Source organism: Mus caroli, unplaced genomic scaffold (assembly GCF_978045245.1).
Source record: "Mus caroli unplaced genomic scaffold, Mus_caroli_1 scaffold_2, whole genome shotgun sequence".
Taxonomy (NCBI): Eukaryota; Metazoa; Chordata; class Mammalia; order Rodentia; family Muridae; genus Mus; species Mus caroli.
In genome coordinates, this window is record NW_028227257.1 from 108,684,467 (window position 1) to 108,710,927 (window position 26,461).

General features: G+C 44.3%; 1 protein-coding gene across 2 annotated transcripts in view; it reads right to left on the minus strand.

The window, feature by feature from the left end:
• Itga6 (integrin subunit alpha 6) overlaps window positions 1–26,461 on the minus strand; it is a 73,627-nt gene that overhangs the window by 20,647 nt on the left and 26,519 nt on the right. For both annotated transcript variants that reach the window (XM_021151742.3, XM_029473910.2), the window contains exons 2-11: window positions 20,558–20,682; window positions 18,739–18,818; window positions 17,039–17,294; window positions 14,737–14,868; window positions 11,527–11,737; window positions 10,662–10,855; window positions 10,437–10,525; window positions 9,272–9,390; window positions 3,534–3,632; window positions 3,258–3,319 (exon numbers count right to left, since the gene is read on the minus strand). In XM_021151742.3, coding sequence (XP_021007401.2) covers window positions 3,258–3,319; window positions 3,534–3,632; window positions 9,272–9,390; window positions 10,437–10,525; window positions 10,662–10,855; window positions 11,527–11,737; window positions 14,737–14,868; window positions 17,039–17,294; window positions 18,739–18,818; window positions 20,558–20,682 — 1,367 coding nt within the window. The remainder of the gene's footprint in view (window positions 1–3,257; window positions 3,320–3,533; window positions 3,633–9,271; window positions 9,391–10,436; window positions 10,526–10,661; window positions 10,856–11,526; window positions 11,738–14,736; window positions 14,869–17,038; window positions 17,295–18,738; window positions 18,819–20,557; window positions 20,683–26,461) is intronic.

Here is a 26,461-nt window from a genome sequence, read left to right on the forward strand (position 1 = left end):
AAACTCTGCTCCAGAAAATGGAGAAAGCTTATAGTCTACCATTCATGCAAGGGGGAAGGAAATCTTTTTTGAGTGTTTGTTGTTTGTTTGAGACAAATTTCACGTAGCCCTGGTTGCCTGGAACTGCTCCTCCTTGCTGCACATCCCGAGTGCTGGAATTACAGGCATGCACCGTCATACCTGCTTCATACAGTGCTAGAATGGAACCAGTGCTTTATACTTACTTACACACCGCAAGGATTAGACCAGGACTTTGTGCATCCTAGGCAAGGACTGTGCTAACTGAGCCATTTACACTTCTGGCCATGAGACTGTGCATTTTAATGCCCTCTTTATAAATTAAGAAAGGGCAGCGGGTGTGGTGGCACACACCTTTAATCCCAGCACTTGGGAGGCAGAGGCAGGCGGATTTCTGAGTTCCAGGCCAGCCTGGTCTACAGAGTGAGTTCCAGGACAGCCAGGGCTACACAGAGAAACCCTGTCTCGAAAAACCAAAAAGTAAGAAAGGAAATTCTGAACCCTACAGCAAAGGGCAGCAGCATCAACAGCTCCAAGTCTCTACCTGGCACACAAAAGCTGGCTGCTTTATACAGAGGCTTAGAGGCCAGGTCTCACCGCCCTTCTCCTTCTGCACTGGCCCCTCCCCTCCTCCTCTCTATCCTCCCCAACTCCAAACTAAACCCTAATCCATTACTCTTCAGATCTTGACCCAAACTTTAACCAAAAGCCCGTCCTGGCTCCGCCTGAGCCACTGAGAAAATTCTACCTCCGAGGCTATACACTGGGACTTACTGTCCTGCAGCGTGTGGAGGAACTAAGGACAAAGACTGCATCACCCTTGTTCATCAACTGCCACACTTGATTAAAAATATCATCCACAGGACAGATGAGTGGAATGGAGTACCTGACCCCATGCCACCCTACGCAGGGCGTGACACGTACGCATGTGCACACACAGTGTGAGGTAATCTCTGCACTGAAATCCTATTCACATAGGTAAGACCAAAATTTAGAAGCACTGGCAGTTTCAATAGCAATTTCTCTGTCCATCTGAGATATTCTTAAATGTCACGACTGCCAAATGGAATGCCCCTCATTTTTGGCCTTCTGCAGCCCTGACACCATCCACTTATCAGTGACCTGCTAACTTCCCGATGAACCAGATGAAGGCTCCTCAGGCTGAGTGCCCCTCACGGCAAAAGTAGAGGAGGACATGGGTACATTAAAACCGTTTAGCTACCAAACCCACGCTGACCTTCTGTAACCTCCAGACAACTCAAATCATCTTAAAATCCTTGTAGGTCACCTGTGCTGACCTCCTGAGGAACAAGCCAAGAAAGCTCATTAAGGCTCAATTATAAATATCTGTGCATGCAACATTGCACGAAGAGGGCTGTCAAGCTAAAATATTGTGGCTCCACAATAAGCTTACTCGTGGGATACTGGGATATGATGCTGAAAGTATTATACTTATTCAGCTTTGTGGAAATTCTGTTTTATTTCACTGTAAAGTTATTACTGTGGAAGTATAATGAAAGAGTTCTTACAAGTGAAGAGGCCCACCTATCACAGGCTGCAATAAACATGCAGGTAATGGAGTGGGTACATACTATAAAGGAGACGCACATAGCAACAGATGTTGCATTAAAACTAGAGGAAAGCTCGTAACCCACTCTATAAAGGCAGTTGTTGGACGGAGCACACCAGTGAGATCTGACACTTATCGTCAAACAATGGTTTGAGGGGGAAAATCCGAACGGAAATGTTTCCTCATTTCTTCTCCCTTCACAAGAATCCAGTCTACTCTTATTTCTTGAATTCATTACAAATGCAGGTAAAAAGCATCCAGGTGAAGAAGGTGTGTGTTTGCAAATCATCAAAAAACATGTAACAAGGGGGCTGGAGAGATGGCTCAGCGGTTAAGAGCACTGACTGTTCTTCCAAAGGTCCCGAGTTCAATTCCCAGCAACCACATGGTAGCTCACAACCATCTGTAATGGGATCTGATACCTTCTAGTGTGTCTGAAGACAGTGACAGTGTACTCATATACATAAAATAAATAAATCTTTAAAAAAAATTATGCAACAAGAGGTTGGTAAATGGCTCAGGTTGTAAAGTGCCAAGAAAACGAGGAGACACCATTTAAAGCTCCAGACTGTTGATTTTTTTTAAATCTAGGCATAGTGACCTTCCTGTCATCTCAGTACCAGGGAGGTGGAAATGGCTCTGTCCTGTATAATCCTGAGGACAGAAGTTAGGATCTCCAGAACCCATAGAAAAGCCAAGAAAGGACAGCAGCCTGTGCTCATCAGCCCAGCCCTAGGGCTCACTGGCCAGCCAGCTCTGCTAAAGCAATGAGCTTCATTTTCAACAAGAGATCTATCTCAAAGAGTAAAGGTGGACAGCCAGCAATTATGGAAAACACCTGCAGATGTCTTCTGACTTCTACACATGTGCATGCATACTTACAAAAGCATATGCTTGGTTTACCATGTAAGTACATGTATGTATACACACACACACACACACATGCACAAATGCCAATCCCACACTGAGTGCCAGAGAAAGAAAGTAGAATAATTTAAAAGACAAAGTGCCTTCCATCTGGTTGTCTCCTTGATCAGCTTTATAACCCTAGACAATGGTGACTTAGGGGCACTGTTTTAACTGACAGGAAAATTAAACCCAAGGGCCAAGGACTTGTCCTTTGCTATGAGTCAAGCAGAACTGAAGCCAGAAGCAGTAGCCAGCTCTCTGCTCCCCTGATCAAGCCTTCAGGTACTCAAGGTCCCGTACTGAGCACAGCTTAGATGTCATTGGGCTGCAGCCTCCGTGGGAGGGGCAGCTAGGCTGGTTAACTTGGCGAGTGTACCAGCCGCAGCAGTGCTCTGGCTGCCAGAGCTATCTTTCCACAACAGCCACCGGCCACCTCACCTCATAACCGCACAACCCATTTTCCACAGGGCTTTTCAGAGACTGAAAGGGAAGAAGCTGTTGTGACAGCAGATAAGTGCTCTCCCAAGACATCCCATCCCAAACCCGCTGCTCTGGAAAATTCAAATGGGGACCAAATGGAGAGCCTTCCCTCCCTCCTCATGCTGCGCCCTCCTGATTAAAGGGGAGACCACAGACAAACTTCCTCCTCTAGACAAGACTTTATGAGCTCACTTGGCCACTAGAGTTTTGTCTTCCTGTTATTTATACAGAACTTTCAACCTGGCAGAGAGAAGATGTGTTTAATGTACTGGGTACTTACATATTGGAGGGTTATAACCGGAAGGTTTCGCCGTATATTCAAAACAGGCTTTAACCTTGAGGCTGCATAAAATCAAACACATATTTGTTAAAAGATGCACTGTAGCAGTGGAAGACCCTACCCTGCCCCCAGCCCTCCAGTGTCCCCACTGCCTGCTGGACAGTGTCTCGACTTGTCCCTCTGTCCAGCGCACCCTTCCCCTTCTCGGTGGCTCATCAGGTCAAGGAGCTCATCACAAAGCTGAGAACTGAGGCAGCGCCCAGAAAAGGAACTCACCATATCCCGCTAGGTGAGCCACACATGGATTTCTGGCGGAGGTCAATTCTGTTAGGAGTCACTGTGATGGTTTTTAGAATGTTAATCACTGGCCGGGATCTGTAAACAAGAGTGAGAATGGACCTAAGCCTTTCGGTATCTTTTGAGTCGTTCACACATTAGCAGTATTTGCAACAGCCCTGCCTCTTCACAACCACAGGAGAATGGTATGTGTTGGTGTGACTTCTACCCCTACTGTGGGAACAAATCAACTAATGCGTATAAACGTATACAATATTTAAAACTGTACTATATTTAAAAACCAGACCTTGCATGCAATGTTTTCAAGCAAACACTTTCTCCACTAAACACACTCACACCCCAGTGATCTTGTATGCTCTTTTCAGACATGTTATCTGTCTATGTTTCTGTTACAAATACTGCCTACTGCCAAATATAAAAATACAGTCTCAACTAAACAGGAGTTTTTTTTTTTTTTACATTAACTAGTCTTTGTGGAGGTGTGTCTCATTCATTAACATTTGGGGGAGGGACTTGTCCTAACATATAAATATGACTCATTACCATTCACCTGTTGTGATGCTTAACTATAACAATGTAAAGTCCTCTATGGAATCAATTATCACCTGCAGCCATGCTACAACACCATACAGAAGTCTGTGTTTGGGATGGAGAGATGGCTCAGAGGTTGAGAGCACTGACTGCTCTTCCAGAGGTCCTGAGTTCAATTCCCAGCAACCACATGGTGGCTCACAACCATCTGTAATGGGATCTGGTGCTCTCTTCTGACATGCAAGCATATATGCAGGAGGAACATGGTGTATATAATTAATAAATAAATAAATTAAAAAAAAAAGAGAAATCTGTGCTTACACTTGAGTTTACTTATGAATAAATCCCCAGCAGTAGAGCTTCTAATTCAAAGAACATACATGTTCAAAGCCTCAGGAAGCAGAGGCAGGAGGGATGCTGTAAGCTCAAGGCTAGTCTGGCCTACATATGGAGTTCCAGGCCAGCCAAGGTTATATAACAAGAACCTGCCTCACTACATAGATAAACAAATTAAACTTTGTTTTACTTAACTTCTAAAAACCTATACATACATATATAAAAGTATACAAAACAGCTAGGCGTAATGGCACAAGTTTGTAATTCTAGCACTTGAGAAGCTGAGGCAGGACTGCAAATTTGAGGACTTCCTGGACTATACAAGTTCAAGGCCAGCCAGTGCTTCATAGTGAGAACCTGTCTGTCACTCAACACTCATTAATTCCACCTCTCCTCCCTCTACCCCTCCCAACCTCCACCCCTAACTCAACTGTTGGTCAGTTTGGTGATTTTAGATTGCACCCATGACTGAGATCATGTGACACTGTCTTTCTGTGCCTGGCTTGTTTCACTTAACACAGTGTCTCATTTCATCGCACTATCACAATGACAAGGTTTCATTTTAATAGCGGAACTGTGTTCCCCTGTGCATATGCACATTGTCTTTACCCAGCAGCTGATGCTTAGGTTGCTTTGAATAAAGCTGCAATAGACATGGAAGCCTGGGTATCTCTTGCAGTGTTCATTTCACTTCCTTAGCTGATGCATCTGCTGGGTCCCAGGGGAGCTCTTTTACTTTTAAAGAAACAACCTCCACATTGCTTCCCAGGATGGTTGAACTAGTTTTAAGTTCTCACCAACGTAAGCATTGCCTTTCTCTACATTCAGGATGGCATTCGCTACCTCTGTCTTTCTGGTAAATGCTATGTCCTGGAGTATGGTAATACATGCATTTTAATTACACATGTTTTAATGATAAATTCAATAACCTCCAAGGATTTGTACTGAGCCACCTGACATGTGGCTGGTAACAGGTGTCTGCCCTGTATGTTAATTTTAGAAAGACTGCCAATCATGAACTACTTATTTACCCTCTTTATCTGTTGGAATCTTCCAGTCTCCACCGTAAGAACAGGCTAACATCTGGGTATGGTAACACGCATATAGTGATTGGGAGGCTGAGGCCATCTTAAGCACACAGTAAGACTTTGTGTCTTTAACAAAGCCCCACAGTCTCTCTGCAAACCAAAACATAAACCCTTAACCATTCCCCATCTCTCCTGAGCTTCAAGCCCACAAACAATACTCCAAGTCCTACCCTTCGGCTCTGCTCATTACATGAAAACATCTTTTCTCCCTTATGTTGCTCTCTGGAGCAGAGAAAAAGGACAGCAGAGGCCTTTGGCTTGAGCCATACATAAGGAGCACCAGCACCTGGTGGCAGTGTGCTTGGGGGCAGAGGGGCATGATGGGAAGATCCTGCCTAACCTCTCGCCTTCATTGCTCCCTCCAGAACTAAGAGTACAGAGTTTCACTACCATGAGGATCCAGCCAGGACCCTGGTGAGCTTGTGGTAAACACGAACATCCTGATGAACATGTTTTTAATAGGAAAATCTTCCAAACCCCAGACAGCCACCTCAACCTTCTTGAATCAATGCACTGGTAGCTGCAGAGGGTGCCAAGCCCATCCTGGGGAAGGCAGGCATGAGGAACAGTGATGGGGAGGGCAGGCCCAGGAACAGTGACTACTCCCACAGACCCCATTTCTCCATGTTCCCTACTGACCTCATCCTATTGTGCATTCAGACAGCTGTGGATTTCCAGGACACTAACTAGATGCAGTCTTGGGTTCCGACAGCAAACTCAGAAAGTGAAAAATCTGTATCCTTTTACTTATTGTACTTATTCATATTAAAATAAGTTGCCATCCAGGGTTTTGCATATTAATTTGGTCATTAGTACATACATTCCAAAATATTTGAACACACTTGGCTGTGAGTCTGCTTTAATTTAATTTTTTAAAACACATAACACACGCAGAACACAGTATATAAGCGTGATAGGAAGTGTGTCTTTTCATGCACAAGGCAACTCTTATGGCTTATCTGCCACATGGCTAATTTCAAAGCCACTTGGGAGGTTCAGGCCGGAGGACGGCCTGAGTTGAGGAGTTCGAGACCAGCCTGGGCAGCAACATCAAGAGCACGTGTCACTAACGATGAAAGTGTCCCGTGATGGTTTCTTCTCCCGGGGTCTTTGGAGGGAGATTATAGTGCAGTTGCAGAGGATGCCTGTAACACCTCGCATTTTTCTCAAAGCAAGCTCCGAGCCTGCAGCACAGAGCCCTCCGCTCTGAGCCCACAGCATCAAACCCACGGTGCCCAGTCTGCAGCATGACGTTACACCTTATTACCCATTTCTCTAAAGGGAATTTTAAGAAATAAAAATACTCTAAAGTCAAATTTAAAAAGAAAAATGAACAAACAAACAATCCAAACTAGAAACCACATGTGTGTGATAACACACTGCTACAATCCAATATAATCCATGCACCTTGGAAGAAGTCAAAGAAAGAGTGGGCCAGTGTCAGGCCAGGCTGGGTTACAGAGCAAGCCTCTGTCTCAGAAACAAAACAAATAAAAATAAAACCCCAAAACCCAATCAATCAAATGGTTCATGTTCTTTCTTTATTTTTTGTTTTTGTTTTGGAGACAGAGTTTCCCTGTGTAGACCTGGCGGTCTACTCTGTAAACCCAGGCCAGTCCTGAATTCACAGAGATCCGACTGCCTTCCCCGCTCCTCCCCCACTCGCCCCCTGTCCCCCCCTACTCCCCCATGGTGTGCACCACCAGGCCTGGCTTTCAGATGGCTCCTTTTCAGAGAAATGTAAATTAAATCAAAAGGTAAGATCACATAACTAGCAAAAATTAGATTCATATATAATAACGTTAAGTCTGTGAGAAAATAACCTTTCAATGAATATAAAGTAATATATATATATATATAAAATAAGTATATGTATTAATGTAAAGTGGTTGCTATACTATATCCTATGAACTTTAAGAACATCATATAGGGATGTATATAATGTAATATATCATGTAGTTTTTAATAAAAATCCAATGCTATCTACATTTTCCATCAGTTTTAAAAATTAACTCAGCATGTTTATAACAGGCTACCTCTATGTCACACAGGACAACTGTAGGGGTCTATTCTTTTCTTCTGCATCCAGAGGACCCAGGGATGGACCTTAGGTGCCAGGCTTTGTGGCACTGAGCCAGCTTGCTGGTCTAATTTTTTACATATTATTTTAAAACTGGTAGCCCTCCTTGGCCTGGACTTTAATATATAAATCAGGCTGGTCTCAACCTCCCAAGTACTGGGGCTACAGGCATGAGCCACCTCGTCTGGTTAGATATTAAATTTTTTCATTAACCAGGTTAGGAACAGCAATACCTGTGATCTTTTATTGGCCATAAAACAACAGAGCTGCTCTCACAGGTTATGTCATTCTCAGGAAGCGGGAATATTTAGGAACTTCATTTTCTCTACATTTGAATTAACACTAATTAACAACAACAACAAAAACCCCAAGGAACTTCTACTTAAAAACCAAACTTTCTCAAATGGGGATTGTCAGGAGTGACGGAAACGCATCCAGCAGCCCACTTTGCAGGACCACAGCCTCTATGAGCGTCTTCAGATGCACACAGAGACTTCCCTTTCAGAAGCTCAGTGTGAGGAGCTGGCTGTGGGCTGCACAGCCAGAGCTCATGCTGCAGAAACTCACTGTCAGGAACTAACCGAGAGAGCATGACAAATAAGAGGGTTTTTTTAACTGCTGCTTTTTGTACCATGGGCTGGAGGGAAGGGAGGCATTTAAACCATCACCACAGCGATACGGCAGCTGGTCAGATAAAACATAAATTTGTCCATAACAGCTTGTCACCCTCATTCAGAAAAATACCCAGAGACAGGGACACGCGTCATAAGGCCACACACGGGCCAAAGCAGGTTACAAACAATTGGAAAGTATTTGTTTATTAGCATGGCATATAGATCAGAAACATAAAAATAAAAAAAAAAAAACTAATTTTGGAGCTTTAGAATGGAAGGTAAAACAAGTTAAAACAAAAGGGAAAATAAGATTTCCTTTATATGTTTTACTTTTTCATCAACAGGAAAGTTGCTTTTAAAAAATGCTTTTGGGGGCTGAAGAGATGGCTCAGCAGTTAAGAGCACTGACTGCTCTTCCAAAGGACCTGGGTTCAATTCCCAGCAACCACATGGTGGTTCACAACCGTCTGTAATGGCATCCGATATCTGACGACAGCAACAGTGTACTCACATATATAACATAAATAAATCTTCTCATGTGTACGTGTACATGTTTTTCATGTGTAGGCAGGTACTTGAGTAGGTGTGCGTATGTGTGGAGAAGCACCGTTGACTCTGAGTGACTCAAGAGATTCCTTGATTACACTTCCACTGTATTCGCTGAGGCAGGGTCTTTCAATTAAACCCAGTGCTACCTAAAGGCTAGTGTTACTAGCTAGCTAACTCCAGGAATCCCTTCCGGGGCTGGAGGGCCACCACACCTACCCAGCAGTGCTTGGCAGGTGTCTTGAAGCCAGAGCCATCTCCCCATGATTCAAAAAAAAAAAAAAAAGCGTTTTAAAGATATATTTAGGAAGCAACACTTTCCATGAATTCTGACACATTTTATTCCAAATCGGTTCAATATGAGCAAGAAATTACATAATTTTTATCATATACTATTATATCCCATCCAAAAAAACCTTCAAATTTATACAAGCCTTTGCTTCAAAAAAAAAAAAAAAAAAAAAAAAGTTAGAGTAAGACCATTCTGAAGCTTGTTTAACCAAAGGCAAAGGCAGCACGCACCTGAAAATAGTGACTGAGTCTGAGAGGGAGCCCACAGCAAGGTCAGGGTAGGAATTCCGATCCAGGTCCATATTCCCAGCGATTGAATAGCCGAAGTAAGGCGATGTCCCCTCGAGAACCTGGAATACACAGGACACTGGAGTGAACAGTAGGCCACTAACTGAGCTGGCTGGCCACCTCTGAGAAAAACACAAACAAGCTAGGGAGGAAGCTTAGGGGTACAGCACTTCCCTGGCACGGACAGAGCGGTGACTGGGGTCCCTGTCACCACGAGCAGGAACAAAGAAACCAGAGAAAGAAAAAGATAAATTTCATTCCGAACAAAAGCTTCCGTTCACTTTCAAACAAGCTATACTACATTATAGGTGTGTAGTATGATTTATTTCATATCGTATGATTTATTTCATAAAAGCCACCTGAGTCACAGAGTACATTCCAAAGGACAAAAGCCTATTTTGTTTATTAAGTTAAACAGAGTAGTTTAAAATCAAATCTAACCGCACACACACACACACACACACACACCCGTCTTATTGTCAAAACAAGTTAGAACTTTTGCTGTCTGAATTCTCTGTGTAATTACAATCCTCTATTCGTTTGCTCAGTTTCAATTCTATTAAACCCACTGCTAAGGGAAACGGAGCACAGGCCGCCTCCTGCCGCTTCCTGGACAGAATGGTCTTCACCCTGGGTTTACGCTGATTTCCTAACTTAGTTAAGACATTTTACAGTTACAACAAGCAGGTCACTGCATCTGTGTAAGTGAGTCAAAGCCATCTCCCAGTTCACATGGGGCTTGAGAGATGGCTCACCCAGGGGACTCCCGTTCTATTCCCTGCACCTGTGTCAGGAGGATCACAGCCACCTATAACTCTAGTTCCAGCGGATCCACTAACCTCCTGAGGGGTGCGCTCTCTCTCTCTCTCTCTCTCTCTCTCTCTCTCTCTCACACACACACACACACACACTCTGTCTCTCCCCCCCTCCCTCCCTCCCTCCTTCCCTGTCCCTTCCCTCCTCTCTCTCACACACATAATTAGAAGTAAAATAAAAACTTTTTAAAAATTCATACTATTGAATATTTGAAACAAATACGTGTGAAGATTTATGTAAACCTACATACAGGCAAAAAGCAGACACTATTTGAGAGAGGTTATCTGGTTACCTGTGTTGGCTTGGTAATTATGCCAGCCGGGGATCCATGATAGATAAAAACCTTCCCCAGATCATCATAAGGAGCTCCAACAGCAATATCTGTTGACATAACATTTAAAAAAATTATCATTTTAAAAAATACTTCAGCGCCTTAAAGTAAGATGCATAAGTGTGCTCATTAGGTACCCAACCAACTGGTCTATGACTGGTGATCATTTCATAACCTATCACCCACCTGGATAGCCATCTTGGTTAATATCACCTATATTTTTCACAGAGATTCCAAACATCGAGTCTTTGGTCCCGTTTAGACGAATCGGCTTCACATTACTCCATTTGCCTTGCTGGTTAATGTAGACGTAAACTGCACCCCCGACTTCACCATCCCTATCAAAATACTGTGGAGCTCCAATAACGATGTCTTGCCACCTAGAAACGCAACGAAGGGGGAGAGCTAGGGACCACTGCTAAGATGCCAAAAGGCTTAGGGAAATGACTAACAATCCAGGCTCCAAGAAACACAACAACAGAGAGCCTCAAATCGAAGACTCACATGTCATCAATTAAAATACTGAACAGAAGATCTGCGATAAGCCAAGGAAATAGCGAAGGTAGCAATTTAAAGGCAGCTCCTCAAGTCGGAGCCACAGAACAAGAGGACTTCCAGCAGGGACCTACCACTCCATTTCCATTTCCAGCTGGCCCTAAGAGCAATGAATCCTCTAGGTATCAACATGGCCACCACTTCCTGCTTTCTGTGAGACGTTCTGGATGCTTAACAGCTGCGCCCTTTACCCCCAAGAAACCAGAGATTGTCGTGTAGCCGCTATCATTTTCTAAGTCTTTTTTTTTTTTTCAAATTTAAATTTTTAAGAAATTACAGTCTCCAAACTCAAGTGAAAGCGTAACATTTAAAAGGTCATTCCACACCACGGGGCTGGGGCAGGGGGATGATGATGAATGCCCAGCTGTCAATCAATGATGAAGACAGGATAATAAAGCATGTTTTTTTAATCAACGAACCCGTAGTCCCTTCTCTAGACCTACGGAAGGCAGCCATCAGCAACGTTAGCTGAACACAACAACAAAGATATGCTTACCCATCTGCATTGAGGTCCACCACTGCCACATCATAGCCAAACGAGGAAGCCAGGCCTTCTCCATCAAATATATACTCAGGGAGCAGATGTGCGGACTTCATGTCTCTTTTTAGCAAAACTACAGCCCCACTGTGATTGGCTCTTGGAGCACCAGACACAAAAGTGATGTCATCTTTAGAAACAATACCCTTCCCTGAGTCCAGTGAAAAGCCTAGGAAAACAATACAGAGCCGCATCAACCCTGACCTTTGGGAGGACACTGAAGTGCTAATTCCACTATAGCCTTTCCCTCTGGATCCTCACACACCTCTCCACACCATCCATCCCTCTACTTCCACATTTACTACAGGAGTCATAGTGCTAAAGGACTTGACAGGTCAAAGGCAAAGGGCTACACCACATTTACTGCTTTCTATAGATATTATGACTTTAAAAAACCATTTTTATGCTATTTAGCACTTGTATAGCTTGAATTGTGAACTATTCACCCATCTTAAGAATCAAATAAAAAAAAAAAAAAAGAATCAAATCAAATCCTATTCTGATATTAAAACTATGACAAAGGAAGAGCAAGCCAGATACTGGAGTCACCTAGGAATGCTACATTGTAGTGCTCATTACCGAGTGTAAGTTACAGGGTTCTTCACTGACCAGTGATTTACATGAACAGCATCTACGCTTTCCAGTCTGCTTGGTAATCGGGTAAGAGCAAATGCTAATACATACGGTAAGTAGCATCTCATTACTTTGGACCAAGTCAGTTCTCAGGCACAAACATGCAAACAAACCATGCATGGTGATTCAGTCATTTGAGAACCTCGCATCAACAATAGAGGTGAGTGAACTGTCACTTGGATCAGTGACATATTGTTCAAAGGGCAGACAACACTGGAATGTCCAATTATAACGCACTTGGGGTGACTCTAAGGTCTGCTAGCAAAGCAGATAGAACTATCCATTGCCAAAACTCTTCAAACGAATCCATCTCGCTCTCTCTATAAAAGCGGCCGGTGCAGAATAAGATTAACTTCACCCTTTTTGTTGGGTTTTATTCATAAAAAGCGTCACCACTACTGTTGCAGTTCTCAAATTGTGAGGTGAATTGAAAATATGATGAGCCCCAAGTTTAGAGCCGGGAGACATGGCTGACCCAGTGCTGAAAACCATCTGGCCACTGAGCATGCTTTTTCTATGTGTTTCACTGGAAATGAAATAGAAAATAAGAAGATTTATGCTCTGTATGGACCAAAACAATTTTGAAATGACCATGAGCAAGGCAATAATTCATTTGTCATCTCAGAGGTCACAAACCTAAGTAGCTATTCATCATCACATCAGGGAATGCGTCAGGCCGCTCCCTGGGAGGCCGTGTTTTATAAACAAACTGATCGGGATCTGTATAGGAAAGGCTGGTCAGAAACAGCAGGCCTGTCCGTGTGCATGGAGAGATTGAAGAAAAACGGTTAAGCAGCAGTAAGAGGCCGGACTGTGGCATCGTGTCTGACAAGCAGTGCTCCTTCCACAGGCTCAGGCAGATCATTACACCCTACACCCACTCATCTTTGGAAATGAGAACCTCACGGCACAGACCAGCAGAAAGTAACAACATACCCTGGACTTCTTTCTCAGACGTATACTTTTGAGGAAACCCATTCCGAAGGAGGCAAAGGGGTCTGAGAACAAACAAAGTGGCTCACATCTCCCTGTGCTCTACCAGTAGCGTGTTTATAAACCCCAAGGGCATCTGAATGACCAAACTTCTGGCTTGTTCACCGGAATAATTAATATTAGATGCAACCCATCATAAAATAATCCCTTAGTAGCACATATCCCGAAAGAGAGCTTGCTGGTTAATATATGCCCATGGAAAAGAGTGGTTTGTTGCCATTTTCCTGGAAGATCCTAGCCCAGAGATCCTGTCTTGTCCCGCAAAGCCACTAACAGACCTCGTGCACGCAGCAGCCACTACATGGGCCACTGTTTTTCATGAGTATTTCTCTATTGCTTGGGAAATTATTAACGGTGTGACCTTGAGGTAGAAAATTAAGTTCCCTCAGTAAACACAGGGATGGGCGACAACAATCTTTAATAATACTGTAGATGTGTAAAGTACTGACCATAGTATCCTACTCATAGAACAGGTGTTTAATAAGCAGCTGCTATAAACATTCTTTCAATACTGTCTTATCAAGTTTGTAGAGAGGGTGGGAATGGTGCATGAATTGGTAAGGGATTTTCTCTTTTATAAACACTACTGCTCATGTGTATTTACACAATTAGAATTACTTACATGTATGTTTATTGTAGCATACTGTTTAGATGTATTTACTTATTCAGAGCAGCTTTTTCTCCCTTTTTATTAAACCTTCCATTGTTCCAGTAATATCTCTAGAATATGTGTATTCCCCTGCCCATCACTTTTAAAAAATAGGTTACTATGTAGCTCTAGAAGATTTTTTACATTTTTCCAAGAAATGTACAGTAATTATTCTTTATGTCAACTCACACCAAGAATTAAAGCTTTTAAAAGCCTTTGTGTAATTACCATAATGTGCAGGAATAATTTAGGACACCATTAGTAATGCAAACAAGCCTCAGGAGTTAAGGAATTGGCACTTAGACACAATCTGGGTGTTCTCCAAGCTGCGTTAGCAGGTCCTGGTTGGCCTCCTCCGGGACGCCCTGTGCCACCCACAGGGCCCTCTGACATGGAGCTCAATCCAGTCACAGGGCCAGGCCTTTGAGAACAGCAATCACCAAGGAAGGATCTGGAAGCCCTGACCCGCCACTTAAAAGTAACTTTGTGAGTGGAGCTCTTAAGTGTTTGTCTAAAAGAGGCCCCGAAGGCAGAGGAAGGACCACTCAGCCTATTCTGAACACCCAGACATTTCTTCATGGCTTCATGATGGTCCTGCTGCAGCCTGCACAGGCTACCATCAGCTCAGGAAACACAGCTCCCTTCCAAACGGGAGGAAGCATGAATCATTTGGGGACGATGGCAGATTCTGCCCCACTTTGTGGAAGCTCAGGCCAGAGGAGTCAGTCAGCAGGCAGCCTGCCTTCCCACGAGCACAGAGGTGAAGCTGAAGCAAATACAGCCAACACAGCAAGGCCCCGGCTCCCAGCAGACCTAGTCCCAGCTCTGGGCCCTCAGGTGGAGCGGCACCCAGTGCCTGAGGAGACAGGCGCGGCGCCTCTGCTGGCTCCTACCTAGATAACTGTTAGCAGGGACGGGCACGAGACTTTCGTCATGGTCAGTCTCTCCGCCAACTTCATAGGGGCCGTCCTCAAAGATGTTCATGTCAAAAAAAGTGTTATTCTTCTGTTCTACACGGACGATCCCTAAAGGAATGAAATGGAAAACAACAACAACAACAACAACAAAAAATAAATAAATAAAAAATAAAGATGAGACAAAAATAAAACAGATGGTTCTAACAAGCATGTAGAAGGAGAGAGAGAATGAAGAGGTGATGTTTAAGACTCTTCAACATGGTCACGTAAGTTTTTCCTTTTACTTTGGTAGTGGTAGTAGTAGTGTTTCAAGACAGGGTTTCTCTGTGTAGTCCTGGCTGTCCTGGAACTCACTCTGTAGACCAGACTGGCCTCAAACTGAGATTAAAGGTGTGTACCATCATATTTGGCTTTCAGATGGCTCATTTTCAAATTAAATCAAAAGGTAAGATCACTTAACTAGCAAAAATTAGATTTATCACATTTAATACTGGTAAGTGCTGGGATTAAAGGCAGGTACCACTACCACCCAGTGATCATTTAAGTTTTTATGTGAAAGAAATCTGTTCTAGGAATCTTAAAAATCACCCGTGCATTTTAATAAACTTTTTATTACGCCAAGAAGCTAGATGGAAAGTGGAATGTTTGCTTAGTCAACAGAAATCTGTGGAATACTAAATCTGAATGACATGACCTTGAAATAAATGACTATTTTGTTATCTATAATTCTCTATCAAGTTTCCTTTTCTGTAGTGTAAAGTGAAAATAATATATCCATCACCTCTTTAAACTGCTTTAATGAAAATTTCATCTTTTGGAAATTCTACAATTCCTAGAAATATTTCAGTATATTAAACACAAATACAATATGACCTTTTAAAACTAACATTTTAAGTCAGAGCTGCTAAGTCGGAAGATTTATTTTCCATGAATTAAAATGGACCTAACTGGTGGGTGTTTTTATTGTTCTGTTTTACAATATAATGGCCATCTACTCCTGCCAAAAAAGACTCTTTCTAGTACAAAATGTTCTTTCGGTGCGGTTTGGGTCTATGAAAGAGTCTATCATAGATGTGAGTGAGGACAAAGGGAGAACTCTCCAGTATCATAAAGAATGACGTATGCAGGCTCAAGGGCCATTTTAATAACAGTTGAGACTAGAATTTGTGTGTGTGTGTGTATGTGTGTGTATGTGACACACTGGAGAGGCCCTCACATACATGCTAGCAAGCCCTATATATCAAACTACGCCCTGCTCTTTTCACAAATAGTTTTAAAAAGAGTTCTTTTTAAAAATATATTTTTTATTTTAATGTGTGTGTGTGTGTGTGCACATGTGTAGTTACGGGCAGTTGTGAGCTGCCTGATGCAGGTGCTGGAAACTAAACTGGGTTCCCTGCAAGGCTGGTGTGTGCTCTTAAGCACTGGGCCATCTCCCGGCCTCACCCAATTCCTGCCCACACACTTTATTCTGACTCAGGATTTTCATGAAGTGTCAAGGCTAGCCCTGTTTTTTTGGTTTTCATGCTTCAACCTTCTACAGAGTAATCTTTTCCTGGTTTTTTTTTTTTTTTTAATTTCGCAAAATGCTTTATTCCCAAACCAGATGTGGTTCTCTTCATCATGGATCACAGCAGTTTGCTACATTCTTCCTAAGTTTTCCAGAGAAACTGATGCTTATTAAAGGAATAGACCAGACTCATCTGATCAGAACCGTGGGCCATTTTCCTCCCACGCCCCAATGTCTCCTTTTCTCACCATAATATAATACTGCTGACCAGCGTTACCTCAAATTGCCTCAATTTTTGCCTCAAAAGAGTCCCTCATCTGCCAGCCATCCGTTCTTTTTGTTATTAACTATTAGTAGAACATGACCTTCTAATATTACACATAATGGAACACCCACATTAACACAGTCCTTTGTGCATACCATTCACTTCAACAGCAAACAGTTTTACCTTTCAAGTAACAAACAGAAAACAGAAAACAACAAAAACAAACAAACAAAAGCCACAACCACCACCAACAACAAAAAATCCAAACCCTATTAACTACTACATTCTTAGAGAAAAAGATTAACCACTTCCACAGATGAAGAAAAACACCCCCGACCCTAAAACATTTAACATTTACTGTTAAAATCCATAGGAGAGATTTTATTTTAATATTCTACTCGCTTTAGTAAACACCTTATAGCCCATTTAAAATGTACTAAACCATGGGCATATTATAGAAACTTTACTGATATCCCTTGTGTCTGTAAATACAGAGGCCATACCTTTCCAGTTGTAAGTCCCTGGGGCTCCAAAAACAATGTAATGAAAGTCCTTAGTGAAAGTAGCCGCTACTCCTTGCTGACAGGAACCAAACTTTTCATGGCCTCTCAACCGGCCATCGCAGAAACTCCAGTCTCCTCCGTCCATATCATCTTCAATTCTGAGATTCTGACTCAGGACATAACATCTTCCGAAGATATCCCGTGACTCCTGCTTCGTGTTGACGTGCTGCCGTTTCTCGTATCGATGCGCACATGTCTGTCAACAAGTGGAAATGATAAACCCTGTTATTTAAAACTTGACAGAACTGGGGGCTGGAGTGATGGTGCAGTGGTTTAGAACATCTAAACTGTTCTTCCAGAGGTCTTGAGTTCAATCCCCAGCCACCACATGGTGGCTCACAACCACCTGTAATGGGACCCAATGCCCTCTTCTGGTGTGTCTGCAGACAGCTATAGTGTACTCACATACATAACACGACATAAATAAATAAATCTTTAAGAACAAAACAACAACAACAAAAAAACTTGACAGAACTGGAACGCTTAGCAATAATAAAGAGGTTGGTTCTAAGTAAGATGATTAAATATGTCCTTATCCAGGGAGAGGATCCCAGAGCATACCAATTGCCCCCCACTCCGAGAGGCCATGACCAAGACAGACAGGACCCAGGGCTTCTGCCTTACTCTTAGAGAATAAAGCCTCATTCCAAGTATTAACATACCAGTTCACATCCACAGGCAATTCACCTGTAAATTCACCTGCACAGAAAAAAAAGGCAACAGCACCTCTCTGCGTCTTCCTTATTTAATTGGCTTTTAGTGGCTGTAAATAACTACGTCCTAGACAGGAGCAAGGACGTATTTTTCTCAGGAGATAAAGCAAACACAGCTAAAGCTGAGGTGTTCTCTTTCTCCTGGCACCACCCCCCGGCAGCAAACCCCAGTTTATATTCTGTGCTCTCAAGACTATTCCCCATCACGAAAAGGCAGAAAGAATTACCCAGCCCAGAAAGACAGAGTACTCTCCATTTTCTAAAGGGTCTTTGTGGTTACCGTAGTTACAGGGAACCCGGTTGATATCCTATACTGTGCCGTTAGTTACAGGGAACCCGGTTGATATCCTATACTGTGCCCCTTAGGTGTAAGCTTCTCATTGCTCCCGAGTTTCTGTGTAAACGTTATTACAGCCACTAGACTGTGAAAGAGACAACAAGGTCATGCTCTTCCCACCAGCCTACCCATCAAGCTGCCTGCCTTCTGCCTGAGAAGGTTCAGGGTAAACAGAGTAAAAGCGAAGTGCTTGTCCTTAGTCATCCCCATGGTTTACAATACTTTTGTCTATAAAACTCCAAAATGTTCCTAGGGCAGAAATGGTGTCCTTTGGCTTTGCTTTTTCACTTTGTTTTTGCCTCAAGAGCAGCTAGTATTAGGGATATTCAAAAAATGTGTTATTACAGTCTTTGCATCAGGATATTTTAAGGGGTGTCTCTCTCTCTCTCTCTCTCTCTCTCACACACACACACACACACACACACACACAGAGGAGACTTGAAGTTTTGGCTCATTCCTGGCACCAGGTCTGGTGTTAGAGCAGGGTGCTTCTTGCTCAAAGGTAAACAGAGGCAGGAGCTTGGTGGCCACTGCTGTGAGCCCATAGCCAGTCAGCACTGAGGACGGACAGTGCAGTTTTCCACACTTACCACCACTTTTCCCCCGGGACCTTGGCTCTGGACAGTGACTCCCATCCACTGGTCTTCCTTGCTTTCTGACATAGGATCAGCTGCGGAGGAGCATGGGTAACAAGACGGTCAGTATGTTGGAGTGACCGGAAGCCTGCATAGACCCACAGGGTAACATAAGAAGACTCCATGCCCGGCAACACAGGAAACTCAGTGAATCCTGAACACTGCTTTCCTATCTCACGGAGACTGTGACATGGTTGCCTGAATCGTTCGTAAAAACTCTATACCTAGGATATTTGAAACTTGTGTAACGGAGAAGCAGATGCCTCTGATGCAGCAATGTAAAACTTAGTGTCGCAACTAACGGAAAGTGGGAACTTCTCTGTTCATTCCTCAATGCTTTATACAACAGACTCAATTATTGTCTTAAATGGAGAAGGGAAAGAGAATACACAGAAATATCACCATGTGTTCATTTCATTATCAATTTAAATCTACTTTTTGCCTTCCTTAATGAGAATAAAAATATTAAGGTGCTATCTAGATACTAAGACGAGTGGCATTTTGCCCTTTTTTCTTTACTTGTATCTGTGTATGCATAGGTTTTCTGCCATTATCATGGAGCATTTCCTAATCAGCAAGAACACACTATTCCTGAAGAATGCAGGCGACAATGCGAACACGAGCCTGCTTGTCTACTTAGGCCAATAATCAAATTTGGTTTCCTCCAAACTTCTGGGAACACTAATGGCTCTGCCCAGCCTACCAGAAACCAGGTAAATTAGCTGGTGGTACATATGGACTCCATTATGGCATCTTCCAGCCACCCAGAGGCTTTATAAAATGGGATATTAAAATAAAAGGGAAACAAGCCTGTCTTTTAGAGGTGGCAGCTTTAGCTGGGTAAGAGTCGGGAGTTTAAAAGACCCTTTTGGAGGCTGGAGAGATGGCTCAGCTGTTAAGAGCACTGGCTGCTCTTTCAGAGGAGCTGGGTTCAATTCCCAGCACCCACACAGCAGCTCACAGCTGTCTGTAACTCCTGTTCCAGGGGTTCCAACACCCTCACATGGACGTATTAGCAGCCAAGTCACCAATGTGCCTCCTGAAGAATTTTGAAACTTATTTTGGCTCCACCCTAACTCTTGTACCACAATCTCCAGGGAGATTTTACTCATGCTGTTCCGTTCTCATTTTACAAGATTTTCAAGAAAAGTTTTTCAGGGCTAGAGATGCAAATTGGTGGTAAGGCACTTGAATAGGATACACAAGGTTAGAGCCCTAATAACACAAAAACAGGCAAACATATGCAAATACATGAGTTAAATAATAAAGAAAAGTAAACAAAATAGTCTTTCCCCCCAGTTTTTTGTTTGTTTTTTTTTTTTGTTTTGTTTTTGAGACAAGAGTTTCTCTGTGTAAACTCCTCTGTAAACCAGGCTGGCCTCAAACTTACAGAGATCCGCTTGCCTTTGCCTTCTGAGTGCTGGGATTAAAGGTTTAGGCTGTCACCACCTGGCTTCCGCCCCCTCCCCCAACATTTTAACAATAAGTGACTTTTTTTTCCCCCTTCTAGTGTTTCTTCACAGCCATGAACTCAATTTTGCAACAGTCTCAACAGACCACTAGGTGGCAACATAAACACACCATTCTAGTTTAACCGGGATGAAACCGGAGGCAACAAGTATTTTCAGGACAGATAAAAGATAAAGACTGACAAAAAATTAAAAGTGAGAGGCCTTCTCTGCAGGAATAAATGCTTTGTTTCCTGTCCTATCTGGTGGCAAGTGACACATGGCACAGACAGGCTGGCCAAACGAACAGTGAGGGCAGAACACACCGTCATTATCAAATTCAATCCGTGTACAAGGTCCCCGGGAGGTGATGTCACAGCTGTACAGGCCCCCTGTTCTGTTCGCCCTCTGCAGCGGGAGTGCTTCTGCCCGAGGTGCCCCCACAAGCAACCTGGTGACAAAACAGAAAGAATTTAGAGACTTGAATGTTGCATATTTTAAAGTCTAGCCAGAGCTATGGGCATCATTCTCTGCCCTGCAGCCCACGAATCCCACAGCTGCTGAGGAGTGGAACAGAACAAAGATAGAGGCTTCCGGGGCACAGGTCTCACAGTTGAGACGGAATGACACCTGATGTCAAACAGAGGAGAGTGAGCCTGTCCCTCACAGAATTGGCAGGTAGCTGGGCGCAATTCTGGTATCTGAAGACACTCTTCATAGAACAAGCATAGACCATGTGACTCACAGAACAATTTTCTCTCTCAACTCTAGGTGGGAAGCAGCCATCATGTCCTATCTAGTAGGTACACATCTGTTTCCAACGCTGGACACCCCCTCCCCGCCCTCAGGTATTGTACTGGCTGGTTTTGTGTGTCAACTTGACACAAGCTGGAGTTACCACAGAGAAAGGAGCTTCCCTTGAGGAAATGCCTCCATGAGATCCAGCTGTAAGGCATTTTCTCAATTAGTGATCCAGGGGGAAAGGCCCCTTGTGGGTGGGACCATCTCTGGGCTGGTAGTCTTGGGTTCTATAAGAGAGCAGGCTGAATAAACCAACCAGGGGAAGCAAGCCAGTAAGGAACATCCCTCCATGGCCTCTGCATCAGCTCCTGCTTCCTGACCTGCTTGAGTTCCAGGCCTGACTTCCTTGGTGATCAACAACAATGTGGAAATGTAAGCTGAATAAACCCTTTCCTCCCCAACTTGCTTCTTGGTCATGATGTTTGTGCAGGAATAGAAACCCTGACTAAGACAGGTATCCTCCAGCGAACACTTTGACTACTCCTAGCTTTGCAACAGAGTATCTACAGATTAAGAATCCAACTCTTGCCCATGACACAATTCATCTCTTCCCTTTTTCTTTTTCTTCAGCTCTATTGAGGATATAGTTGACAAGGAGAATCTCCATCTATTTAAAGTGCAACACGGGATGCTCTGTCTCATGGGTACATGATACAAGCTTCCCCCATATCAACCAGTCTCCCACAAAGGCTGAGAAATGAAGTGGCAGCTTTGGGTGGAGCATTCCTCTTCTCTCCACCCCAGACTTTCCCCAAGGAGTGGCTCCTAATCCCAACTCATGATCGGCAGCAGAGAGCTTTCACTTCACCAGCAGAGGGGCTGAAAGAGCACACACCGGACCACACAGAGAAGTGGAGACCAGAGCTTTGAGGTATGCGGCTGGAGATGGAAAGCCAGCTGGGAACAAACAATAAACCCTCTGAAGGGAGAGCAAAGTGCACTGGGAAGCCTGCAGAGTCAGGTGCAAAAGTAACAAAAAAACCAACACTATCTAACATCCCCACTACCTCTTCCTTGCTGGGATGGATCCCAGTTACAAAGTAAACACACTAACGGCTATGCGGCTGCAGGTGCAACAGGGGGAAGGGGATCACATCTGCCCAGGAGAAACAGGAGCATGAGGATGGCTTCCCTGGGGACAGTGGCTGCCCTTCCTCCCAGACAGATAACCCATCTCCTCACCTGAGGCAGTTCGCACTGCCCACTTCTAGTTCTAAGTCTACACTGGAAATGATGAACCCGCACACACCAAAGCAACGGAACCGAAGTGGAGACTTAGGGAAGCAATTGCCCCCGGGTCCCCAAATTTCTCAATCAATAGGGGGTATAGAGAAGCCAGGGTGCAGGGGTCTGCATAGGCCCACCAGGTATCCAAGTAACACAGTCCCTGCAGGAGCTCCCAATACCTGAGAGACGAGGTGGCCTAGAATGTGCAGAGAATGGGTTTCGATGCTTGGCAGATGTGGGATGGACCCTGTGCTGGGGTGGCTGGAGAAACAAACAATGAGCTGAACCATGGGTAAACGGAAGCTAAAGAGCCTGCACCCTCCGATTTGATAGGAAATCGAGGCCTTGACAGAGGTTAATTATGAGGCCTCTGGACCTCACAGCCAGGTGCCAGGCAGGACAAAGATTACCTAGAAACAGTGTTTCTGTCCCTGCGTAATGAATGCTCTCCAAGAAACAAGACGGCATACTGACAGATTTAAGTCCGACTCCCAGCAGGAGAAGGGAAAAAGAACCCAGGCCCAATGGTAGCCAGTGGGTAAAGGTAACCAACTGCCAAGAGGAGACTCAAAGGGCAGCTCCGACAGCCTAGACAGCTTTCCCTCCTCTAACCACTTCCTCTTACACACACCCAAGGAGGCTGCTAAGGGTGGCAGGCTGCTTCCTGTTTACCAAGCTCCTCCTACAGCCAATTACTGCTTCAACAAGTACTGCCCCAGGATGCATAAGGGGCGGCCAGGTAGCTTCCATCTCCTAAAACTCCAGTGTGGCTGCACCTGATCCAGAAGTAGCAAGCTCAGAAAAGGACTGGGAGGGAGACGTATCCAGAGGGCAGGTGCTTTGTAGAGAGAGTGCTACCAGGAAATGACAGCAGAAGAGACCTAGGAGGAACAGCACAGAACAGGCAAGACTGGCTTTGCTTCCAAGGGAGGAGCTAGAGCAGTGGGTCTCACCACTCCTATTGCCACCACCCTTTAGTACGGTTCCTCATGTTATGGTGACCCCCAACCATAACATTATCTTTGTTGCTACTTCATAACTGTAATTCTGCTACTGTTATGAAACATAATGTAAATATCTGATATTTGAACCCAGTGAAAGAAAGGGTTGTTTGACCCCTAAAGGGGTCACGACCCACGAGTTAAGAAGCACTGAGATAGCCGCTGTAGGAGAATCTGAGTGATTTGGTAAGTGGAGTTGAAGATGGACAGACAGCCTGGTGAGAAGACAGGCTCAGGGGAGAGAGGTAGGAGAGGAGGCCCACAGAGCCTAAAGATGCAGCCATCTCTTGAGCCTTTCTGGGTCCCTATATGGGATAGGCACTTCAAGGTTTCCGGCAACATGAAAAGGCTGTGCAGAGGCTGGAGGGATGACTCAGTGGTTAGTGCACCTGCCTGTTCTTCCCAGAGGAGCAAAGTTCAGAGTCCAGCATCATCAAGCCCTTTTCTGGCTTCCTCGGGCACACACACACACACGTTTAAACAACAATAGACTGTGGAGGTTACTCCATGCACAGGCACAGGTCTTCAGAGCCAAGGGCTTTCTCCAACCCTTCTCTCCTCCATCCCTGGAGGGGGACAGGCGTTGGACAGAGAAGGAAGTGGCAGACTGCATAGAATAAAGGAAGGAGCCAGGTTGTCAAGCATAAAGACAACGTTAAGAGGCATACATCTATAGAGGATAATGCCAGTTGAAAGGGTGCCTACCCCAGGCTCTGCCCGCACAGCTTCTTAAGCACCCTGTTTCCATTTCGGATACATTCTGGGAGGGAGGGAAGAGGATCCACACCGGCTGCAGGAGTGGGTGGTTACAAAAGGGAACGGCCTGCCAGCAGAGGGCGCCTGCTGCACCACTCTGCATTTCAAGGCTATGCTGCGAGCTAATCCAATACAATGCAGGTCCCAGAAACAGATGAGTAAAGTCACCCCAACGCTCAGCAACCGTTGGGGGCCCCTTTGTCACAGTCACCCTGGTTCGGAGATTAGCAAAAAGGCTCTTAATCTCACTTGGAATAGGCTTTCTATACAGTCACAGTCCATTAGTTCATTAGTTCAAGCTATGTCTGTGAAGAACAAATAAATGAGCAAAACTAGACCAGTATGCAAACAAGGACACCGGGGACAACCGTCTACTTCTAATCTAAGTCACTCTAGGTCATGGTGTAGGTTAGATGCTAGGCACAGGTTGATTCTTGAGCTGCCAGGTGCTTGTAGGTTCTGGAAGAATAGCCCATTCCAACCAACCCCTCAAAACTTGTGCCAAAATCTGGCTTTTGTATAAATCCAAAGCTTCCTCCCGGTTCCTCACAGGAAGGGCTGGGTGCCCGGCTGCCCAGACGGGTTTAGTAAGGGAACCAGGTGCTCTGTGTGCATTACTGCTCTGTGGGCACCAAGTCAACTCCAAGGACCAGGGCTGCAGGTATCATGCCACTGTCTCTCTGCTGCTGCCACACTCTCAAGACTCTGTCTCTCTGTCTCTGTGTGTGTGTCCCTCTCTCTCAGAGACATCTGTCTGTTTGTCTGTGTGTGTGTGTGTGTCTCGTGTGTGTGTCTCTCTCTCCCTCTCCCAGAGACAGGGTTTCCCTGTGTAGTGCCAGGCTGTCCTAGAACTCAGAGCTCCACCTACCTCTGGCTGGGATGAAAGGTGTGTATCACCATGTCTTAAGCAGAAGCCTGAACTACAGCAGCAGCTCTGCACTCTGACAGACAGGCTGGGGTGGGAGTGGGGAAGCGAGTCAGGCCTTGTAGGGACAGAAGCAGTGGAAACTAACAAGAGCAGCATCCAAAACCCTGTTCCCATATCAGGTCCGAAGGAGAGACTACAAACACAGGGCCAGTGTCTAGAGTTTGGCACTAGGAAAAGTCACTGTTCAAACTGCTTGCCTTAGAGCCACTAGACAGTGACTTCTACTAAGTTTTGTTATTTTTCCCATGTTTTGTGGGGAGGGCAGGGTTTTTGAGGCAGGAATTTCCTCTAATACACCATCTTTCTTCCCTCAGCCTCCCAGGGCTGGATTAAAGTTGAGCCACCATGGCCACCTTCCACCGAGTTGCAAAGTTGTACTGGAGTAACTCCCTGAAGATTTCAACATATTGGAAAATATTTAAAGATAAGACGCAAGAGGCTGGAGAGATGGTTCAGTGGTTAAGTACTGCTCTTCCAGAGGACCCCATGTTTGGTCCCAGTACCCACACTGGTGGCTCACAACTATCTGTAACTCCAGTTCTAGGGGATCCAAATCCTCTTCTAACCTACACCGATACTAGGCACACATTGTACACAGTACACATTGTACATGCAGACAGACAAACAAAAAATCCTTTAAAAAACCCTCAAAACCACAGCACCATCTTTAGCAAGAAATAAATTCTGTCACAGAGAAAGGCAATGTCAAAAAGCATGGCGGTCACTCAGAGTAAGACATAAACTGAGGTCTTCAAAGGAGACCACATTTACAGACTAAAGGCTCTGGACGAACTACCACAGTCTGAACAAGCTATCCTAGAATCCAGAGCGGGCCACTCCACCACTCACTCATATTTGCACGTCTCCCCCCGACAGCTGGCCTACTTCTGTATTAACTATTTCAATCAAGCGTCCTAAACACTGGCGTTCTTCAAACTTTAAAGACAATAGCAGCTTTGCTTCATTGTCTTTGGCAATAATTCATTTCCTTAAGGATTAAAGAGTGTGCCTCTAGCTACTCAACTCTGTCTCGGGAAATGTGAACTATTGCTTCATTAGAACAAGGCCACTATTATTGCTTAATTTAAAACACTGTCTTCTCAGCTCATTTGATTGAAGACCTGAAAAAGCAGGCCACAGCATTACCCAGAGAACTGTGTCGCTCTGACATCTGAAGCCATCTTCAAACTCAATATTTAATTTTTTTGTAAAATAAATAATAATAAAGAAAGAAAGGAAGGAAGGAAGGCAAGCAAGAACTAACAAACTTAGGGTAGAAGTCACAGATTCTAAACTCATCCCAGGCTACAGAAGTGGGCAACTCTTACTTTTATTCTAGATTTAACCTCTCTTTATTTATAGATTGTGATGTTTATTTCTCGATTGGCCAATGTTGGCCCTATCATCAGAAGGAGAAGCTAACAAGACACTTGTTGCTTTGGGTTGTATTGGCTATGTTCCGTTTTAAATTCTTGAACTTCTATTTTCTTTCCAACATTTGATAAAAATCTCAGTTC